At 38.2% G+C, this 16187-nt stretch overlaps 1 protein-coding gene across 3 annotated transcripts; it reads right to left on the reverse strand.

The window, feature by feature from the left end:
* Positions 1–395: 395 nt before the first annotated feature.
* On the reverse strand, positions 396–16101 carry LOC103831150 (protein SWEETIE). Of its 3 annotated transcripts, none has more exons than XM_009107006.3 (48): positions 15838–16101; positions 15354–15561; positions 14953–15059; positions 14299–14535; positions 14102–14191; positions 13934–14021; positions 13515–13579; positions 13103–13207; positions 12791–12880; positions 12622–12702; positions 12443–12511; positions 11827–11952; positions 11375–11478; positions 10802–10934; positions 10621–10727; positions 10230–10331; positions 9923–10090; positions 9703–9789; positions 9506–9599; positions 9315–9383; positions 9100–9222; positions 8647–8715; positions 8446–8550; positions 8108–8196; positions 7732–7888; positions 7278–7427; positions 7033–7082; positions 6839–6938; positions 6699–6755; positions 6542–6609; positions 6336–6429; positions 5909–6093; positions 5420–5564; positions 5258–5326; positions 4982–5038; positions 4810–4896; positions 4602–4730; positions 4332–4535; positions 3794–4228; positions 3473–3538; positions 2980–3077; positions 2752–2851; positions 2481–2643; positions 1997–2301; positions 1790–1924; positions 1519–1683; positions 1286–1411; positions 396–1183 (listed from the first exon to the last, which is right to left on the reverse strand). In XM_009107006.3, exons 1-48 carry the CDS (start codon positions 16000–16002, stop codon positions 410–412), a joined length of 6600 nt encoding a protein of 2199 aa, XP_009105254.1. In that variant the 5' UTR covers positions 16003–16101; the 3' UTR covers positions 396–409. The 3 variants fall into 3 exon arrangements, with proteins under 3 accessions (XP_009105254.1, XP_009105251.1, XP_009105255.1); XM_009107003.3 differs by having other exon boundaries at positions 3794–4231; XM_009107007.3 differs by lacking the exons at positions 14102–14191; positions 14299–14535; positions 14953–15059; positions 15354–15561; positions 15838–16101 and having other exon boundaries at positions 3794–4231; positions 13103–13222; positions 13934–14017.
* Positions 16102–16187: the final 86 nt, after the last annotated feature.

A 16187-nucleotide genomic window follows, 5' to 3' on the forward strand; every position in this document is an offset into this window, starting at 1 on the left:
GATTCAATGTCTGATCTCAATGCCTTAATGAGGTATACTAAACAATGTATAAACAGTTTTTCCACCAATTTTATACAAAGTTTCCGGTTTTTAGTGCAACAAGATCAGCTCCAAAATGTTTGTTGCTAGATTTAACTTGATCATCCTTCTGCCTCAGTTAAGGGAAGTTTTGATATCAACTCCCAATATTCTCAGGTTCAGAAACTATATTACAACTCTTTGTTCATTTCAACAAGATGATCATCAGAATGAAGTTTTAAGAGACTCTTGGAAGGATTCCACACAAATAAACTGACGACAATAATCCCAAACGAAATGAGACAAAAAGAACAAAGCAACTGAATCACAAGTGCTCATAGTAAAAGTTACAATCTCTGAAAACTCTTCTTTTAATTGGCTCCCTTAATGGTTAATCCTCCTCGCTCTTATTTTCAGCCACTGTCTTTTCCGATACAACATGTTCGTTGCTACACTTAACTTGGTCATCCTGGACTGACTTTTCTAAGTGTTGCGGATCCAGATCGTCTGATGTATCATCTAAAGCTGGTGAATCTGCTTCTGTCGAAGGAAGTTTGGTATCAACTCCGATAATTTCAGGTTCAGAACTCTTACGACTCTCAACTGATTCTTCCTTCATTTCAACAAGATGATCATCCGATGAGATGTCATTCTGACTTGTAACTTCTTCGTTGAGAGATGACTCTACTGTTTCCTCTTCGTCCCCTTTGCTGTTGTCGACGGAATCTTCTTTAGTGGTGTCAGCGGTAGGTTCTGATGCAAGATGTTGATCATAAGCTTCTTCTACAAGTGGTGATTTCTTTGATTCATCATCCTGAATGGAAGAGCTCGCAGGAAGGTCTGTCTCCTCTTCAGTAACACTTTCTGTCTTTGATCCCGAACCTTCAGGATTTGTGGAAGCAGGAAAAGACTGGAAAGTGTCCCAATCATCATCATCATCCTCGTCATCATTTTCTTCGTCGGTTCCACTTTCTACTGTGCTAGCCTGATTTAATGATGTTGGCACAGTGGACAATGTTTCTGCTTTAACAACAAGAGGAGCAGAAGAGGTAACTTTCTCAGGTGTTGCTACCACAGGTGCTGGTAATTTGATATCCATTGGTGGGACCAAGGATTTTGGCTTCAGAGTGGAACTATCTTGAGAGACGGAAGCACGGATTATATCCTAACATGAGATGGACAAGGAAGCCAATTAGAGAATTCTCTCAAATTTTGGCATGCAAAATGCTTAACCCACAAGAAATTTTAACTGGTACAATCCACGAACCTGAAGCTGCTGCCGGTGTGTTGTTGGCAGCGACAGCAAAACATCCTTAAAGTGAATAGCTGAAGAAGGCAACTGAGCTAGATGGGAAACAAGCCGCACAGTTGCAGTTCTTATCTCAAGGACTTCCTGGTATTGATCCATAAAAACGCAAAAGAAGTTGAAGTTTACGAATTGCCCTTAAGAGGGAGCAACAAATTTCTAATGCAGAATTTAGGCCGAGATATGAATGGAACCTGAGAAACGCCATCTGAAGTCTTAGAGAAAACCACAAGAACGGATTCAAGAAAAAGGCTCATGAATCCCTTCTGATGTTCATCAACATTTGAGTGCATCTGAAGTAGCATTATGAACCGCAAGCATTCGCCAGCTATAACCACCGATTCCTTATTCATAGGTTTCTATTAAAAAAAAGAATAAGAAACAAGTCAGTTACCATAGTGTTTTAACATAAAAGAAGAATTTCGCTTTTCTGTTGATACTAGAAGGAAGAAACGAGAAAACAACCAGAAGCGCCCTCTGCATTAGACTGAAAATATCTCCAATAAGTTCCCCAACAAAGAAAATCACAAAACTTTTCTCCTCTGTGTTGTTGTAACGCTGCACCAAGCTTTTTAGCACTTGTAAGGCAGTAGCTTGAACCTGCATATGATTGAACCCATACTGTTAAGAGCTTGACAACTAATATGTGACAAGAAGGCCAGTCTCAGTTACCTGCACACTGGAATCTTTAACTACTGCTGCTATACTAATGTGGCAACTCTTCAACACCGCAATACAGATAGAATTGGTCTCAGTTTCATCTTCTGGACAGTGAAGCTCGTAGGCAAACTTAGCCAGTGAAAAAAGTTGTTCAAGACAGAATGCAAGCTTCAACTGAAGAAGCTTGCGTAACCCTGATCTCTTGGTGTCCACAAGATGGATACCGTCGATACAATCTTTAGTCAGATCACCAACCATGTGTACACAAGCACCAAACATTGCTCCTAGATGGACACTACTATCCGCAGCAACAGCATCTGCAATTAACGATTAGATTAAACAGTGATTACAAACTTTTCAAGGTGTCCCAAATAAGAATTGTATTTTGTGTATGCCTTCATCTAAGAACAAGTTATTGTTTCGGCCCCTGTAGCTAGAATGATAGTGTCCCTTATTTATCATACTATCACATTAACTGCGGATTCATTTTTCGTACCAGTAGAAGGTTTCCGTGACGAGGTTCTGGTAAGCTTAAGCAATAACTCATTGGTGGACTTCACAATCTCAAGAGCTTTTGGTAAGTAGGCGTTAGTGGGGACTTGCCGGATGCACTTGTACCCACTTAACAGTAACGCCAGAGGTGCCGACATCAAACGATTCTGCATCATACCAGTAATAATCAGTTAGATGTGAGGAGTGCAATAAATAAAGCAAATATCCAGAAATGCAACAGAAAAAGCAGAAATCGTTCAAAGACTACACATTACCTTCAACTCAAAACGTGTCACTAGTGTCTTTACGGAAACAAATACAGTAGACAGCAAATTATCCCTAATGTCATCATCATCTGGCGAAATTTCATTATGCCTGAAACGAAAAAGAAGAAGACTTTGTTATATTTTCTTCCAGATGCAATTTCACTTGACATGATTTTTTCAGGTTTGAAATAAACAGAACTTGACACAACTTTCCAACATCTCCTGGTAAATGCTCACCTATGAAGAATTTTGAACAGGTACCCCAGACAGAGTTCAATGGTCGAGTAGGCAAACTGCTCAGATTCAAGAAAATCTTTTGGAGAGGTTTGTGAAATCTGTTAAAGCGTGAAAACAAAACGGCATAAATAGTTGCATATTTTCTGGTGAAAAAGGCATATATAGTCCTGAAAAGTTAATCCGAAATTATTTGGTACGAGGGAACTCATCTAACACTGGAATTATGACAATGAAATAAGTAATATATGTTGCTGTGCCTATGACAGCGTAACAGAAAAATGATGAATGGTATAATAGTTTCTCCTACAAAAGAATAGCATGTCTTTGTTCAAACTAAATAAAGGAAAACGGTACAAAGAAAGAATATCAATATACAACTGGCCTTGAACCTCATTTTCAATCTTAGAAGTGAATAATCCAAGCTAAAATATGCTCTAGAAACTAAATTTATCAAGAGAAGCGATGGTTTTAGTAACATTAACAAGTCATGTACCTGATGTACTACGGATACTGCAAGAATATCCCAAGAACTGTCCATATAAAAGGAATACGAGAAAACCTGGATGAGTCACAAAAAGAAAATGAATCCATTCAGAGTAGTAAAAATAACTAACCATAGCTAACAGCCTATTGCACGTGGCCATGTATAAAGCAGAAGCCAATCAGGAAAAATTAAAAAAATGCGGGGTGGAGTAGATCTGTGTTCCAAAGAGGGAATTGCTTCAACCAATATTGTTTCCTTTCATTAGCTAATGACATAAGTAGTAAGATCAAATTTTAAAAGTAAATAAAATAACAATTGATGTAGACCTACCTGCAACAGTTCTTGGCAGAGATCTATGCTAAGAAAGCCACTGGTGAAAAATCTTTCAGCAGAAAGAGATAGGAACACTGGTAAAGCAATTTCATGTAACTTTAGGCCCTGGAATGAAGATTCCTTAATGCTGGAGTCTCCACTATTTTTTACTTTAGTTGAGCCAAAAGGTATCACTTGTGTATTAGAGCTTGGATGCATCCCCTGAAATAATACAAGTACAGCAAAGCCCCATAGAAACTGATAATCTTCAACCTCTAGGGTAACCATGCGATGTCTAGATATCAAGGACCTATCAGAAAATCCGTCTACGATATGATTCACAGGAATTGCATCCAGGACCAAAGCTTGCAGGATCACAGGCCATGCTTCATCTAAACAAGGCTGCAGCCTTCTTGAAACAGTATGTGGCGGGATTTCATCTAAGATCGAGAACTGCTGCAGCAAATCAAAATATCTTATTAGAAGACAGGGGGAGCACAAGGATAGAAGTGTTCAGATAAAAGAGAGAAAATAATACTATTAAGTGTTGACTCACACTTCTTTTGGGGTTCTGAAATAAGCAAACATAACTGTAGCCCCTTAGGACCTGAATCCAGTACTTCCCAAGTACGTCTGAACTCTTTGAAAACAATGGCAATAGCGCTTCAAATTCTACTGGCACCTCACCGTGGTGTTTTCTCAAGAATGTAAATATGTAACACTTAAGCGAGGCATGTGCAGCAAGAAGCCTGATCTTGATCTACATTGAAGAATAAGTCTACTCAATGAACGGAAAATAAAATTAAACGTTTTGTGGGTTACGCACCTTGCTTGTGACCCATTCAGCAAATGAAGGATAGTATAATTCGTTGAAGTCATTGAGCGGACGTGAAAGTAGAGAGAATATGCGTTTGACTGCAACTTGATCACTGCTTATTATTCCACTGGTCATTATCTGAAATGATTACAGACATTAATTTAGCAACTTAAAGGGAAAAATCTGAAGGAAAGCGCATTACAGATGTCATGCTTACCTTTGTGGCCAACTCTAACCCAGCTTCCAGAAGAACAGGGCCAGAATTTGCATCCAGGGCAGTACGAACAGCAGATACCAGTTGAGCCTATTATGTTCAACTGTGAGTAAGTTTTATGTTCATTAAAATCTTAAATCGATCTTTGTTGGTTACAATTTTGCATGGGGAGCACCTGATATTGTTCAAGCAGAAGATGTCCAGGAAGTTCAGGATCAGCTACTAATTTGAACTGCAAAAGTATCACACAGTTATAAATTATTTTTGCTGTAAACTACCACACCAGATCAACAAGGTGACTTCGAGGCTAGCAAAATATTGGCCAGAAACACATGTTTTCAGGCAAAGATTCGGGTGGTGGGGAAGGATAATCGAACAGACAACTTCTGAAGAACAAAAATGAAACCCAGAAAGAGGGGAATGAGAACCACACGTAACCAGAAAGTCTCACCTTCTCAAGAATTGTGCTAAGAAGTCCAACTCCAATCGGCCTCATGTTTTCAAACTGAATAGTGCTTATCTGAAGAATTTGGTACACCTTGTTAAAATTCCTTCTGACCAATTTTTAGAATACTTGAAATGGTGCTTTGAAAATTTAATTATCTTTCTTTACCTGGTAAGCAAGAGATATCAGCTCTTGTAGTTGAAGAACTAACCAGTCACCTGAGCTTTGTGTATCCGAAGCAAGTTTCCTTGCCAATGAAAGATCAAAATGAGCAGCATCCTGTCCTACAGCCTCTGGCAAAAGACTCAAACACCTAGAGTCGAAAAATCAGTTGGGCTATTTTAGCTAAGAGGACATAATTCAGAACATAAACATATATAAATTAGTATGCACTTTGTCTGAGAGCTTCAATAATAAGTTATTATCTGAGAGTTAACTGAAGGTTAAGATTTCATTTAATAAAGCTGAATGCTAAAACCCTTCGCGAACTTACTAAAACTGGTTCAGCATCAGCATACACTTTCAAGACATCAGTAGAAATTTTATTTCCATCAAATTTTAGTTATGGAGAAAAACTATTCGGGGCATTAGTTCAAAATATTAATGTCAAAGGTATTGACTAGAGAGGGAGAGCAACAAAAGTATCCCCCCACTTACTCAGCTGCAAAAATTCTGGTTCGATATCTCAAGGCTTTGTCTTTGTCAGGACTGGCATGTAAGGATTTCCCACTAGAGTTAGAAACCATGTCTTCATCATCATCTCCAAGGTTATCTCTTGCGCTGGAAGGATCATTTTCCGTACTGTTCGTTTCCGCACTTCTTCCAGTGGATGTTGCAAGAGCCTGTCAGCAGAAAGTTAATTTATATCGATTACGGGGAAAAGGAGGCAGACCTAGACATAATAACGCATAAAACTCAAAAATAGACAGTAACATTTTGAACAAAATGGCGGCAATCATGAGGAAACAGCAACGATAAGTCCATAGAAAACTAGTAAATCTGTCTTACTTCAGATAGTTCACAAACACAGCAACGATAAATCCAAAGAAAACCATAATTTGTACGAAAACCTCTTCGCTATTACCATGTTGCGGCATATTGAAATCCATCGGGATGGGCGTGATGGGCATGTCGCATAAAGAAGGCGTATCAAGGTACTAAGGATCAGGTTCCCAATCCTAGAAGAACACAACAATTGGAGTCGATCAATAAAGCAAGTTAATCAAAACTTACATAAGAACACAACATTTCCATTAGACAAAAAAAACTACAGAAAGAACGATTGCTTACTCAGAATCTGTTTCTTCATCTAACATTTGAAATAAGTTACCTTCTATCTGCTCATCAATGACAGATACCTAAAAACAAGAATACTATAAATTCAAGGGTGCGATAAATTTCAAGACTAGAGGATTCTGGAAAGAAAAATCAGGATCATGCTGTTTACCGGGTCTTTCTCAATCAGATGCCGAAGAGTTGATACAGAGAGACGCCTAATTATTGGCTGTTTGACAAAAGATATAAACTAGTTTTAATTATGAACCCCTTAAAGACTTGCCTAAGGAAAGAAGAGAGCGAAGAAAAAACCTGTCTTGATGTCAATGTCAGTAAGAGATTCTTCACGTGTGAATGCACTGAAACAGCTTGTGGAGCAAAAAGAATAAGCTGCTGGGTAAAACGGACGCTCCTAAAAACATTTAGATGTACAAATAGTTAATCTTCAATAATACAGTAGTAACAATGGATTAAAATGATTGTGACAAGGAGAAGAATTCACATACTCAAGCAGGGTCGGAATTTCTTGCCAGGAACTAATCTCTGCAATAACAGACTGCAAAAAAAATATTTAGAACGAGAAAAATAGTATCCCTTGCAAACAAATGCATGTATCTTCCTTTACTTATCCAACAAGGTCAACCATAGAATACATTATTTACTGAAATATGAAATTAAAAAAAATTGCGGTATTCTTGCAGAATGCATCTTCCTGTTCTGAAAGACAAGGTTCAAAGGTCAAGAATAGTACCTTGCAGCGTGAAAAGAGAATGCTGCCAGGAGCAAGCTCAGGACCAAGGACAGCAACAATGGCATTAATAAGGCGCCCAATGCCTTGGGAAAGATCGATCCATCCACTTTCTTCACCCAATAAAATGTCCAAGGCAAGTCCTAATGCTGCCTAGTAATGTATACAGAATGATACATGAGACAGTGTATGGAGATACCAAATCAAGCTCCGGAAATAAAGTTCGCTCAATAGTTAGCAAATCTAATTCAGCCTCTTATATGAGGATGGCAAAATTTAGTAAACATCTTAAAAGTGGCAATATGGACTGTACCAGAGAATTTCTCTTTGCGAAGAATTATTAGATAAGTTAGCCAAAATTTTCTCTTAATTTCGTTTTAGATTGACACCAAAATGAGATCATTTTATACCAAACGGCAAGATTTGGGTCTCAATGAGCATACGATATAGTTTTTACCTGAACATGAGATACGAATGATAAACCAGCAGCTTCAATGGTCAAAAGAAGCCCATGCAAGGCCCAGATCTTAAGACCAAGAACGGGAGTTTTGGCCAAAGAAGAGACTGAACTAACAGTAGCGGGTACTAAGGTCGACAATGCCATTCCTCCTGCACTGCAGGCCATGTGCACAACAGAATTTTAGAATATAACAGATCAACATAATTGAGTATCTTTCAATGTGTAAAATAATATGTATCTGCAAAGATGGATAATATTTGAGCTTAACTGCTATTAAAGCATCACAACCAAATACATAGTAAGCTAATTTTCAAATTTATTGATATTTCACCACATAATAAACAGAATGTTCAAGTTAGAAGCCAAACTCCACCTGTGATGGATGCAGCCAAGTGCAAGAGCAACGGATCCACCATAGTTTGGATCTGTTATTCCATTTAGTTCCCCAAGAAGCACTCTGGTCTATTTATCACCATACAAAACATATGTCAGAAATAGATTTTTTTTTTTTTTGTGATACTTCCTATCACTAAAGATAAGACGAACATTTAGACCAAGAAAAAATCAGTACCAATTTTTTTATAATTAGGAAATAAGCGAACAGTCAAAAGCAGAGGCATATAAACTAAAGCAAGGCCCCGTAAACATCCAATTTTAAGGAGCATAAAGATAGGGTTCCAAAAGATTGCTTTGTATAGATTGTGGACAGACCATTCTTGCTGTAAAGATGTCATTTCCAAGACGAGCTAGGAGACCAAGACCCTCACATGCTGCCCTGCGTTGCGATGCACAGATGTCTCCCTCTGTTAAAATATTCTGTTGCAACAAAAACATCAAAATAATAAAATAAGTGAATCAAGCTTGAGACTAGTTCATAATCCTGAACTAGCATCTTTACTTGGAATAAAATACCTGAAAAATGGCTTGCACTGTGCTTAATACTTCTGTCTCTAGTTGCTGAGAACGTAGAGCATGCAAAGCCTGTAAGAAATAAATTTCAGGCACATTATCCTCCTTTAACAAGAAGTAAACGATCTGAACTCAGATACAGTTTATTTATTCAAGACAGTAGTCGGCATTGTAGCACAACACCTCCATACTGAAAGAATACTGCTTAGTTTCATTCACTTATCAGCTTTATATATAGACCAAAATGTCTCTGATCCTTTATCGAATGCTATGTTATGTGTATTTTATAGCATTCCAACATCACCGAGTTCAGTACTCAGTATCCTAAACGAGGTAGAGTAACACACTCACCAGAATATGGTTGTAACTTGTACCTTTAACATACAACTTTCTTAACTAACGTTATACCATGATTCGCTAAAACGTACAGAACTCGTGTACAACTATTGGGAGCACCTTTAATCCGGCAAGAAGACCCGCACAGATGTTAGTCAAGCTGGCAGTACGCCATTGTTGCTTCTTTCTAGCTTTCATACACTGTTGTATGACCGAAAGAAGTGAAAGCATCCCACGGCTATCCTGAGAAGAAAAGTTACCATTATTTCAGACTACCAAAATGACAAACGTTATAGCAAAACAAGGGCCTATCTGGACATACAATAATCACAAACCTGCGAAGCAAACATGATACCAAAGCAGAGAACCATCTGATTCACCAATGTCTTTTTTACAGTCTCTGGCTTCATAATTACGGAAATTTTGATTAAGAATTGAGCATAAATAACAACGGCAAGTCTGTAGCCAGATAAAAACAAGCGCCATCGCTACAAACAAATTATCATCAAAAGTGCATTGCGCTTACCAGAGGAAAACTAGAAACTTTACTTTCCCATACACTTGGTGCTAGACCATCTTCCCCGCCTTGAAAATAGCGAAGCTCATCTTCAAACCAATCCCTGGATCAAGATTCATAAGAACTTACATCTCTTGGGGAATACTAGCTTTCTATGGCGTGATCAAGAATATGTGAGGAAACCAATAATGTGAAGATTAAGACACCTGCCAGGAATCCAAGGACCAAGCCATGCATCTCTTTTGTCAAGGAGTGCCTTCAAGCACGAGTTTTCCTCAAATCCGGAAGGGTCCCTTTCATTTAAACAGACATAAAGCAATGAGTAGTTAAGCGAATAACATAAAGATTTACCAAACCATGTCCTTAGCATACATTTATAAACGTATTTTAGAGAGAGCAGCAGTTAGGAATGGCATAAATCATTACCTATATGGTGCTGTGCATAGCTGAATAATTTGCTGATGCTCACTTTTATAGGCCAAGGGATCTGGGATGGACTGATAAGCTATCAATACTCTTATGATGAGTGTATCGACCAAAGTTTTGACATCAGGTAACCGTTTGTTGGCCATTGCCGATACATAAGACAAAGCGCTGTTTAAAAGAAGAGTTTGTCAACTCAATCACAGGTAATGGATAAGAGAACTTGCTATCAAATGAAAATAGCTTAATTGTTATGATTGGCAATTACAAGCAGACAAAAAAAATTGTATCAAGCATCAGTATGTCATACCTACGGAGGTTTGCCAGTACTGGTTGAAGCAGAATACCATCCTCACAAGAGACAAAACGTCTCACAAAAGCTGTGAGTGCGTCAACTGCAGCCGACCACACCCTACAAAAGGATAGCATTGATCATTTGCTTTTATCAAGAATAAAAAAAAAGTAGAGTCGTCGCTTTTTTTTGTCTTGGACATGAAGCAATCAGGGCGATCAGCCCTCTCATACCAGCTATTAATGCGTCAGAAATAAACTATGACAGTACTTGAAAACTATGTAGTACGAACGAAATTTATTATAAAGGCATGAGCGTTGCTTTCAGATGTCTCAAATGAAAGACAAAAATAGTTCGCTAGTCGCTACCAGGAGCTAAAGCAAGGCTTAATGCATCAAAGGCCACTTACCTTAACGTAGACTCCAGTTCTGCAGGTTGTTTGATCAACTGCTCTGGGTTTCCAGTAAAGACATCAGTCCACAAGATAAGAATATCAAAATCTTGGTCCCCAAATTCCTATACAATAAAGTCGAATTGCATAAGCAATGGAGGCTCCGGACACACCGTTGAAGAACAGGATAAAATATTACCTCCTTTGGCATAGAATTTAGTAGGGATGATAACAATAACCATCCAGCTTCCTTTTCACTTGAGGCGACTGTGATATTCCTCCTGGACTCTGTTAGCATCTTCTTTGAAACTTCAAGCACTGACCTTGGCAGTCTGTGAACAGAAAATAAAAGAAAAGTTTTGCAATTGGATTAATTGAAGTTCTGAATTGGCTTTTAAGGAAGTCATGGTAGGTTGAAAACTATTTTGACTATCTAACACAAAAATATCCTATGTAAATGTCATGCCACGCAAAAGTGTATAGCGATTAACTATTTGATTAGGAATAGGAGGAAATGACAAACTCTCAGAAACTATCGAAAGTACTACGAGTTTTAGGTTTATCGAGTTGTCTAAGGTAATGTGCATGGTGGAAATTTACAGGATAACTAGGAAGATTGCTTCATCAGCTCAGAGACATAACAATACGACGCCTACATGCAAGAATCCAATGCCCAACAGCGATAATATGTTGGCACAAGCATTAACGATGAGCATGAAGTGGTGAAACGGTGAATAAGATGTGACCATGAGGGAGCTGTGAAGACTCTTACTTAGCAGGATAACCAAGAGAGAGACCAGGAGATATGGAGACTAGAGCTGCTAAAGTTGCTGCTTGCCCATGCAAAGAAGCAAGATCAGTTTTCAATTTGCCTCCCTACAAAAAAGGCAGTGGTGAATTACAAGTATTCCCGGTCATGAAATTGTTACAGCAGATAATGTCTATTTATAAAGACTTAGTGAAGAAATTCAATTAGATGAAGGCCAAGGACGCCATAAGCATTCATGATTTGCATTCATCTTTTTTATTTCACCAAATAAATTTTCACTGATAAACTTTCTTGTTTTGCATTCATGACATAATACTCCGTAGAAATACATGATACAAATGCAGCAGACCATGCATGCATGTGTGATTAAATATGGGATTTTAAAAAACGCATGTCAAACTCACTAGAGACTCAAAGAAACATATACTATAAAAAGAAAACCAACTCAGTATTACCTTTTCAAAGGATAAACTTTCCCGTAACGCATTAATAGTGGTTACAGCATAAGAAGTCAACCCACCAACGCAGGTGGGATCAACCTCAGCCAAAGCACGTAAAGTTAAAGCAGCCTCAACACGTACCTGGAAAACACAAGTTTAGTTTTATAATTTATGCATTTACAATTACCATCGGGTTGTCATTTGACCCAATGTACCCCAGATATTCATGTTTGTATGACAGGCAAAACTAATAAAAAAAAGCTGAGTCTGAATATTCAATATATCAAACAACTATATTCAGAAGAGCAACCAGAAATTACTGTGATAACGGCGTCTTCCAACCCTCTATTTCTATGCATACAGGTTCTGTTTACCTACCTATTGATTACTTTGAAAACGGCCTATTTAACCCTCTATTTCTATCCGTAAAGACTTTGTTTACCGAACTATTGATGGGTAGACTTTAATTGTAGAGACGAAACATATCTTTCAGTGCAATTGCTACTAAAAGAAAAAGAATCTAGAAGATTGACAGGATGAAGAATTTCAAAATGCTCTAAAGATTTATAACTCTTTGATAAATGCTGCAACGAAAAGAATAAGAGATAAAACGGACTCTCAAAAATCTTACAAGGTCCAAGAAATGTGACGACGCCGCACCCACTGTGTCATCAAAAAACTCCCTGAATTCTTGGGGAACCTGCAAGCAGGCAGATAGAAATGAAGCTTATCAGTTTCATTATAAAATTAAAGAAAACAGAACTTTCAAAAAAAAAAATCAGAAGCGTCTGCGCCCGGTTGCAGCCTCACCTCTCCCAGTGTTTTCAACGTGTATGACAAAGCCCGCAAAGCAACAATTTTCATTGATGGACTAGCATCTGAAGACTGAAGCTGCATTTGTAGAAATATAAATTAAATTCTTTAACATCTGTAGCTCTGACTTGCAAGGACAAAGAGCGGTTCAGATAAACAGTAAAACCTGATTTCCGAGAAAAACTGAAAAGCTTCTCTGGCTTGACTCCATCATTTGATCAATTACGCCAACCCGTAGGATGTACAGAACACATGCCTTCAAAAGTGAGAATTTGAATTTAGAAAGTTGATTCAGCAGAATACCACTAAAAAGAGTTAGCAATTTCTCCTATTTGATTTCAAGCTATGCAGAGAGAAAGAAAAAAATGAATAATTTCCGGCATAGCTTAGAGTTGCACGGTGATGTTTTGGTAGATAGAAGTACGTACGAGAATTTATACAAGCAAAATGACACGAAAATGAAACAAGTATCACGTACCAGGGCATGGGCATCAATTGAGGAGTCACCCCGCAGCATGTCCATGACAAGCAAAGAATAGTCCTGAAGCTCACTATCTGGACCCAAATACCTTATCCTATTGGCCTACAAAACTCAACACTTTATAAGTTTATAAGGCCATGGTGATGAACTGAACATATGCATGTACAAAATATCATAAATAACAAGACTCTAAGAATAGGTTCAATTAAAGAAGTAAAATGTAGGTTTTATGATATAGCAATATTGGCAGTGTTCAGATATAACCCGTGATAACAGTTAGTGTGATTTCTAAAAAAGGTCAATGCCAAATTTCAAGAATAATATGTATATCATTGTCTCTGAAATGCAAACTATAATCAGCGCACAAGAACCAGACAATTGTTTTTAATAGCTTTCAGCGTCTGTTTACCTGTAAAAAGAACACCCATGACAGTGCCAAACCAAACCGCTTGTTTCTTGCCCGTGGGCCAACCGCTGCGATTTAGGAATTGTTTATAACAGGAAAAAAATCAGTGCCTTAGCAATTTGAAAATAAAGAAAACAAATGTACTATATTTCAAGAGGTCAAAACCATATGCTAGTTTCTAACTAATCAAGTATTTTTAATTATACTACGTGTGCCATTATGACTGCTTTCTCATAATTAAAGGCGCACGCCACCACACAGTGGCTGTGTTATAAGGACTAAAGAAGTAATGTCACAATTTTAAAGGGAAAAATAATAAAGGTTTAAAACGTGTCTGTGGCAAAATACGATTGCTACTAAAATATGCCATCATATTTGTCAGAATGGTTTGCAGTTCTGTCTTTATTGGCTCATAATACTACCTTTTGTGAAGGGTAAAATTAGATGCCTCTGCAGACAGCCTTCCAGCTTCTTTGCTGGTGGAAATGGACCTTTGCCTCTAGGTTGGACCTTACAAACAAAAATCAAATTCCATAAACATAAAATTTTGAAGACGAGAAGGAAGCAAATAACTAGAGAAGTAAGTCTACATGCGCTTCAGGATGCATTCCTAAGGCAAGCAATGAACCCAAAGCCTCTGCAAATGCCTCACGGACAGATGATTCGGAATCTTCAATACCCTGCATTAAAAGAAGCAATTATATATTCAGAGATAAACACCAGCCTACCTAGAAAATGAAAGAAGACCGAGTTCAAAATATACAGGCACTAAGCACATCAAACTGACCTTGAGACAGTAAGACGCTAAGGTATCAAATTCGCTAGTACCAAGACCAGGTCCTCCAATGTTAGAAAAGGCCTTCAAACAACGTGCAGCAGCAATTCTCACTACAAATGACTTGTCCAAAGTGGAAAACCTTGTGATCAGACGGTATGCTTCAGAGTACGCAGTAGCAGCAGCTGTACCACCGCAGCCATCCAACGCATTATGAAGCAAGATAAATGCTTCTTGTCTCACAAAATCCTGCAAGGGAAACGACACAATTAAATGACACTAATAGCTGCACTATATAGGTCGGTTCTCATTGATTTCCACAAGTTTCTTCGCAAAATTCTAGATAATGATAGCTGGGTGGAGATTGAAAAACTAAAACAGCAGCTCCAGAGACTAAGAAAAGGCAAAAACTGGTTCATACACCAAACCATATCTACCAGAGAGATATTAACACACAGTAGCAATGGTTGCAGAGCTTTAATCCCTACACTGCCACAAATCTATACTTATTTGAGAATTTTAAAGCGTGAACTCTTTCTAAATAATCCAACTGTGTCGACGCTAGAAAGATATGATTCAGGGAGGTAGATTACATATGGTTCTGCTAAAAAAATTAAATTTACTCTTCCAAATGACAGCAAGAACTTAGAGGTTGAACCATAATACCTCGTTAAACTTCACTAATTTTGTGACAATAACTGTCGTTTCGAACAAGCCAGAAGTAATTCTTCTCCCAAAATGACGATACAGCTCCCCCAAGCATTGGGCAGCACCTAGAAACAAAAAAAGTTGTTATCTATGAACTTAGAACATAAGACCATATAAACATAAAGTAGTAACCAAACGCATGGTTGAAGTTCATGAAATGCATGGTGCTTGCTCTGGTCAATAGAATGCATACCAAACAACAAAATAGAAAAGCTAAAATATATGTTCTGCTTAGGAGAGTGGCTAATATTAATCATTTATCCCAGAACATCGCTATAAAGTAACATACACTATTTAATAATGAGCAATAGCTGTTCAATAACAGTTTCCCAGTAATCCAGACAGATAATAAAACCGACCTGCAACTCGCTGAGGATCACTGCGCTTGCCATCGGAAAGAAACCCTTGTAGACTGCTAGCTCTAGAGTATATGGAAATACTATCACCATTTGATATAATTTTCGCCATAGCCACTGAAGCAAGATGCCGCACTGGTCTCCGAGCACCAAGAGTAACTAGAGAATACAAGGCATCTTCGCACTTCCTTTGACATACCAATATAGACTCCTGACATAAATGATCGTTAAGCGACAATCAGATAACACAATCAATTTCAAATATTTTTCAAAAATGAAGGCAATGGCCTCTCGTGGAATCGTGAAGTGTACTCAGATCAATGCATATGATAACGAGCATTCAACAAAGCCTTCATCTTTCTAGATGATTCTAAATCTCAGAATGCGAAAATGACGATACTGAGCATTGTGACGAGATATAAGCAAAATCTAAGAAGGATCAAAGGGAGAAAACCAAAATCCGGTTAAGAGGAAGTGGGAGAAAGACCTTAGGCTCTTCGTCGAGTGCGGAGATGAGATCGGAGAGGATCTCGAAACAGAGGAGAGGGTCTGGGTTTTTCTGTGACGCTGACGCCACAATCGACTCCAGCTGGGCGACGAGGACGCCGAATCGCGACAGAGGAACGTTCTCAATCGCATTATTCTTCGACATTTAGGACTGTAGAAGCATATGACGAAGAAGGAAGAGAGTAGTGTGAGAGAGAGAGAAAAGAGTCGGAATATTTGTTTCAGATCTATGGAGGAGGTGGGTCGGAGAAGAAGAAGAACAACCCGGTAGTTGTTTCCGGGTCGGGTTAAATATTTAATTAATCAAAAGCCCACCCGATATCACACGGC

Source organism: Brassica rapa, chromosome A07 (genome assembly GCF_000309985.2).
Source record: "Brassica rapa cultivar Chiifu-401-42 chromosome A07, CAAS_Brap_v3.01, whole genome shotgun sequence".
NCBI classification, from domain to species: Eukaryota; Viridiplantae; Streptophyta; class Magnoliopsida; order Brassicales; family Brassicaceae; genus Brassica; species Brassica rapa.